At 43.9% G+C, this 6,761-nt stretch overlaps 1 protein-coding gene across 1 annotated transcript; it reads right to left on the bottom strand.

The window, feature by feature from the left end:
• Positions 1-256: 256 nt before the first annotated feature.
• LOC116515547 (C-X-C chemokine receptor type 3-2-like) lies at positions 257-6,494 on the bottom strand. Its single transcript, XM_032227660.1, has 2 exons — positions 6,444-6,494; positions 257-1,848 (listed from the first exon to the last, which is right to left on the bottom strand). Exons 1-2 carry the CDS (start codon positions 6,492-6,494, stop codon positions 691-693), a joined length of 1,209 nt encoding a protein of 402 aa, XP_032083551.1. The 3' UTR covers positions 257-690.
• Positions 6,495-6,761: the final 267 nt, after the last annotated feature.

The following is a 6,761-nucleotide window of genomic DNA, read 5'->3' as shown; positions in this document are numbered from 1 at the left end:
TAGGTTTAGGGTTAGGGTTAGGGTTAGGTTAAGGGTTAGGTTTAGGGTTAGATTTAGGATTAGGTTTAGGGGGGTTAGGTTTAGGTTTAGGGGTTAATTTTAGGTTTAGCGTTTACAGCGTGCTTCTGTCTCCGCGCTGTTGTCGCCCTGGTGATGATGTCAGCTACGTGGTTTCGTCGAGCGTGCTTTAGTCGAACGCGGTTTTGTGGTGGAACCTTTTTTAAAATACAGGTAGTCCTCGACTTACGACCACAGACTGAGCCCCAAAATCCTGCTGCTAAGCGAGACGGCTGCAAAGCGAATTTGGTTCCATTTTACGACTTCCTTGTCACGTTGGCAAAAGGAATCGCTGCCCTTGTTAAGTTAGTAATAGGGTTGTCAAGAGAATCTGTTTTCCTCGTGGATTTCGCTTCCCAGAAGATCGCAAAAGAGAATCACATGACCCCGTGGGACACCGTCATAAGTACGAGTCAGTGGCCAAGGGTTTTTCATTTCGATCACGGGGCCATGGAGACGCTGCAATGGCCGTAACTGTTGAAAAACGGCCGTGAAGAGCTGCGGTAACTCGGAACGGTCGCTAAAGGAACTGTCGTAAGTCGAGGACTACCTGTACGTGTGGCAGGCAACGGTTAAGGAGAAAGCTTGGCGGATCATCCCCGGTTACGCATGGTAGGGCGGGCCGCGCAGCCCTCAGATCATGACGGAGTAATCCACGTCACGGAGGGCGCTGCAGTCGGTGACTTGGCTAAAGTCCTCACTAACCGAACGGTTAGGCCTGGTTTGGCGACTCCCGCGGAAGATTCTAGAAAGTTCCCTTCGGAACTTCGCCCCTCCCAAAGCGTAGACCAAGGGATTGAGGCAGCAGTGGGTCAGGGCTAAACACTTGGAGATCAGCAGGCCATAATCCAAGACCTTCTCCCATCCACAGTGCCTCCTCAAATAACCCAGGCGTTGAGAGAGATCCACCAGCATCAAGGAATGGAAAGGGGCCCAACAGGCGATGAAGGATACCCAGATGATCACCAGGAGGCTCAGCGGCAAATGCTTGCGCAGAAGCCCCGCCTGGTGGAGCTTGATGAAAATCCACAGGTAGCAGTAGACCATAGCTAGGACGGGCCACCAAAAACCCAGGAGGAAGAAAAACAGTTGGAGCCCCAATTTCCAGGACTCGGCATCCTGGACCTCCAGGTCCAGCTGGCAGACGAGAGACATGGCTTCCCATACGTAGGTGACCGTCCGGAATCGGAGGTCCACGGTGGAGAACGCAATGCCGACGGCCCAGAAAAAGGCCGAAGTCAGATAGATGTGAGATAGCTTCACGAAGAAGGTGGGAGCGGCGCCCTTGGCCACCACGAAGTAGCGCTCGATGCTGAGGTAGGTCAGGAGGAGGATGCTGGTGTAAACGTTCATGGTGGTGAGACCTTCTGTCAGCTTGCAGAGGGATTCCCCAAAGCTCCAGCCATGGACCATCTGGGCAGCTCGGAAAGGCAGGGTTAAGACCAGGAGGAGGTCGGCCACCGCCAGCTGGAAGAGGTAATGGTCAGCAAAGCGCCAGGACCGCCGGCGTCGGCCCAAGATGGTCAGCACAGAGCTGTTGCCCACCAGGCCCACCACAAACACCAAGGAGAAAAGCACCGGCCCGAAATAGCGGGCGAAGGCTCCGGCTTCTGTGGGAAGGCATGGCTGTGCGTTGGGGTTCAGCATGGGCAGCGTGCCAACCTGGGAGGGAGGGAGGAGAGGAAGGAAGGAAGGAGAAAGAGGAATGGGTTGGGAGGAATTCTTAGAACTTCCCAGATATACAGTATTACTTACACACAGTATTAACTTACACACTGTATTACTTACACACTGTATTACTTACACACAGTATTAACTTACACACTGTATTACTTACACACAGTTTTACTTACACACAGTATTACTTACACACAGTATTAACTTACACACAGGTGCCCACTCCTTAGGAATTCTGTGTTGTTGCTGGTACTGCTTTTTCTGCTGGCTGGACTTTTTTCTTTCTTTCTTTCATTTCTCTCTCTCTCTCTCTCTCTCTCTTCCTTCCATCCTTCTTTTCTCCCTCCCTCCTTCCCTCCTTCTCCCCCTCCCTCCATTCCTTCCTTTCTTTTTCTTTCTCTCTATCTATCTCTCTATATCTATCTATCTATCTCTCTATCTATCTATCTATCTATCTATCTATCTATCTATCTATCTATCTATCTATCTATCTATCTATCTATCTATCTATGTAGGTCTTTGGTTATTCGGGTTTTCTCCCGCGTAACCAAAGTCCTACATACTAACACCCGCGAAAACCTCAGAAAACACACACACACACACACATAAATAAAGGGAGACTAGTATAGATCTATTTCAAGCTATTTAGCTCTCATCAGCTAGCTACTTGGGCATACCAGGGGTTGTGACTTTAAGTATATATATGTGTTTTTTATATATATATATATATATATATATATATATATATATATATATATATATATATATATATATATATATATATATAATCTATCTCTATCTCTATCTATCTATCTATCTAATCTATATCTATATCTATATCTATATCTATATCTATATATCTATCATATATCTATCATTATATCTATATCTATATCTATATCTATATCTATCTATCTATCTATCTATCTATCTATCTATATCTATATCTATATCTATATCTATATCTATATCTATATCTATCTATCTATCTATCTATCTATCTATCTATCTATCTATCTATATCTATCTATCTATCTATCTATCTATCTATCTATCTATCTATCTATCTATCTATATATATATATATATATATTTGTGCTGATAAATAAATAAAGGGAGACTAGTATAGATCTATTTCAAGCTATTTAGCTCTCATCAGCTAGCCATACCCTTGCTGGGAATCAAAATATAACAAATGTAACAAAAAGGCAACAGTAAAAAAATATTGGGTTTCTGTCTGGATGGTCTCTTGTGACGAGCCGAAGGACAGAGAATGGAAGTGTGATCTTCCTCCCATATTTGGGCATACCAGGGGTTGTGACTATATATATATATATTCTTCCTTCCCTTCCTTTTCCTTTCTTTTACTTCCTTTCTCTTTTTCTTTTCATCTTCCTTGCTTTCTTCCTTCCTTTCCTCCTCTACTCTTGCTCTTCCTCCTCCTCCTCCCACTCCTCCTCCTGGAAATAATCCCCTCGCATCCTGGACATAAATTGTTTCAACTCCTACCCTCAAAACGATGCACTGCACACCAAGCCAACTAGACACAAGAACAACTTTTTCCCCGAACGCCATCCCTCTGCTAAACAAATAATCCCCTCCCCACTGTCAAACTATTCACTGAGGCTGCATTACTATTACTATTAGTCTTCTCATCGTTTCTATCCCCCATCTCCTCCCACTTATGACTGCAGGACTATAACTTTGTTGCTTGTATCCTTACAATTTATATTGATATTGTTTCCTGATTGCTTATTTGTACCCTATGATTATCATTAAGTGTTGTGCCTTAGGATTCTTGATTAATGTATCTTGTCTTTTATGTACACCGAGAGCATCTGCGCCAATTCCTTTTGTGTCCAATCCGGTGGTGGGTTGCAGGCGGTACGGCCTGGTACGGGCGTACCGGAGTCTGCCCGGAGCACCAGGTACCATTCTGGTACGGTGCTCCGGAGGGCCCACCTGTCCACCCGCGCTCCTTACCTGTCTTTAAACCTTTCGGGGCTTCCACGCATGCGCATGGCATGTACAGCACCTGCGCGACACTCCGCCAAGCAGCTGGGGCGTCACGGAGGCTTGTGGAGGCGTCGCTGGATGGTAAGACTCATTTGGAGGATGCCGGGCCCCGTTGCAAGCGTACTGGTTGAAACGGGTTCCGGAATGCACCACTGGTCCCATCACACTTGGCCAATATTCTATTCTATTCTATTCTTTATTCTATACTCTATATTCTATTTTATATATTCTCTATTCTATGCTCTATATTATATTCTATATATTCTATATTCTATTTTAGATATTCTATTCTGTTCTATTCTATTCTATTCTTTATTATACTCTATTCTATATATTCTATTTTATATTCTCTATTTTATATCTTCTCTTTTCTATGCTCTATATTATATTCTATATATTCTATATTCTATTTTATATATTCTATTCTATTCTATATTCTATTCTATTCTATTCTATTCTAATTTCTATTCTAAATTCTATTCTGTTCTATTCTATTCTATTCTTTATTATACTCTATTCTATATATTCTATTTTATATTCTCTATTCTATTTTATATTTTCTCTATTCTATTTTATATATTCTATTCTATTCTAATTTCTAATCTGTTCTATTCAATTCTAATTTCTATTCTAATTTCTATTCTGTTGTATTCTTATTATATTCTATTTATTATATTCTATTCTATATATTCTATTTTATATTTCTATTCTATTTTATATCTTCTCTATTCTATGCTCTATATTCTGTTCTATATATTCTATATTCTATTTTATATATTCTATTCTATATATTCTATATTCTATTTTATATATTCTATTCTATATATTCTATATTCTATTTTATATATTCTATTCTATATATTCTATATTCTATTTTATATATTCTATTCTATATCTTTTTCTTCCTTCCCTTCCTTTTTCTTTCTTCCTTTATTTTCTTTCCTTTCTTTCTCATCCTCCTTGCCTTCTTCCTTCCTTTCCTCCTCTACTCCTGCTCTTCTTCCTCCTGCTCTTCATCTTCCTCCTCCTTCTGGAAATGCAACTATCTCTGACCCCTCCTTTCCCAATCTCAAGCCATGTACTGTGAAAACCTCACGGAATCGAAAGCAGGCCCCCGCGTTCGCACACTCCCTCTTTTAAGGATTGGGTGGGCCCTGCTTGTTATCTGCAGAGGCAAAGCGGGTGAGCATTTCTGCGCCATCAAACGAGGAAGGTCATTTCCACTATGCAAAGAGGATTGGGCCAAGGTCTATTGCTGACCAAAGCAGCAGATAAGATGGCTCCCTCAATTGCCTCGGACACATCGCCCCCTTGGTCTGGCAGGTTGGGGTACTCCTCTCTTGCCCATGAAGCACCGTAGTTGGTTCAAGGGTTCCACCACAAAACCACGTTCGACTAAAGCGCGCCTGACGAAACCGCGTAGCTGACATCATCACAGCGCGATGAAAAAAGCACGCTGTAAACGCTAAAGCTAAAAATAACCCCTAAACCTAAACCTAACCCCCTAAACCTAATCCTAAACCTAACCCTTAACCTAACCCTAAACCTAACCCTAAACCTAACCCTTAACCTAACCCTAAACCTAACCCTAACCCTAACCCTTAACCTAATGCTAAACTTAACCTAACCCTAAACCTAACCCTAACCCTTAACCTAATCTTAAACTTAACCCTAAGCCTTACCTTAACTTGAATCGGCTTGCTTTCAAAGCGCTATTTAAAGCGCCCTTTTTTCTCCACAGTCGCTGTTGTCGCCGTGCTGATGACGTCAGCGACGCGGTTTAATCGGGCGCGCTTTAGTGGAGCACGGTTTTGTCGTGCCACGGTGTCAAGAGTGCAGGAGAACCAGTGAATGCGCTCTACATGGGGCTGCCCTTGAAGAGTGTTCGAAGACTTCAGCTCGTCCAGAACGCAGCCGCGCGAGCGATCGTGGGTGCACCTCGGTACACCCACGTTACACCTATCCTCCGCGAGCTGCACTGGCTGCCTATTGGTCTCCGGATACGCTTCAAGGTGCTAGTCGTTACTTTTAAAGCCCTACATGGTATCGGACCTGGGTACTTGAGAGACCGCCTCCTGCCAGTCACCTCCCAAAGACCTATTAGATCCCACAGACTAGGCCTCCTCCGGATTCCATCTGCCGGCCAATGTCGGCTGGCGACTCCTCGGGGGAGGGCCTTCTCTGTGGCTGCTCCGGCCCTCTGGAACGATCTCCCCGTTGAGATCCAGACCCTCACTACCCTTCCGGCATTCCGCAAAGCAACTAAGACCTGGCTGTTCCGGCAGGCCTGGGGCTGTTGAACTATCCAGCCCCATTCGAGGTTACGACTGTTGTGAATTTTAAACTGCTGTTTTTATTTTATTTCTGTATCTCCTCCCCTTTTTATTGTGAGCCACCTTGAGTCTCTCGGGAATAGGGCGGCATACAAACCAAATAAAACTAAACTAAAACTAAACTAAACTGAACATGTCAGGTTGTGCAACCAACCCTCCGCGAATCTCCCACTCCCCGTGTCCAATGGGCCAATCCAGGTGGCTTGATTGTGGAAGTCTACTTGAAGGACAGGCTCGGCTAATCCTTTGGCGACTCAACCACTAGGCTAGCTGGGGAATTCTGGGGGCTGAAGCCCACATAGCTTCAAGTAACCCCAGTTGAGAAACACGAGACTAGAGGCCGACAGAGAACTAACATACCTCGTAGTAATAATCCTCATCCTCGTAACTGGTGGGTTGATTTAATTCCATGGTTGCGCCCAAATGTTATCCTCGGATATCCTTCTTTCTTGCTGCTCCCCAGGGTGAACTCAAGAATGTGGGGAAGTCACCAAATCTTCTGGTGGGGAAAGGAAACCTTTTTTCATAACATTATGAAAGGTTTCCTGATGAGGAAGTTACGAAAGAGGGATCGCTTGTTTTCCTTATCAGCTACTGATAATGTGATCCAACCTCCCACCCAACAAACGCAATCATATTTTCGGGTTTGACTTTTGGAAACCCCCTGAATGGCAACCA

This window comes from Thamnophis elegans, chromosome 12 (assembly GCF_009769535.1).
Source record: "Thamnophis elegans isolate rThaEle1 chromosome 12, rThaEle1.pri, whole genome shotgun sequence".
Classification (NCBI taxonomy): Eukaryota; Metazoa; Chordata; class Lepidosauria; order Squamata; family Colubridae; genus Thamnophis; species Thamnophis elegans.
This window is presented reverse-complemented; position numbering and strand designations above follow the sequence as displayed.

Excerpts from the sequence above, each read along its gene's own strand:
- LOC116515547 (XM_032227660.1), bottom strand. The coding sequence starts at position 6,494 with ATGGAATTAAATCAACCCACCAGTTACGAGGATGAGGATTATTACTAC. Across the intron at positions 1,849-6,443 it reads ATGAGGATTATTACTACGAG|TGTGTAAGTAATACAGTGTG; the intron begins GTATGTTAGTTC and ends TAAGTAATACAG.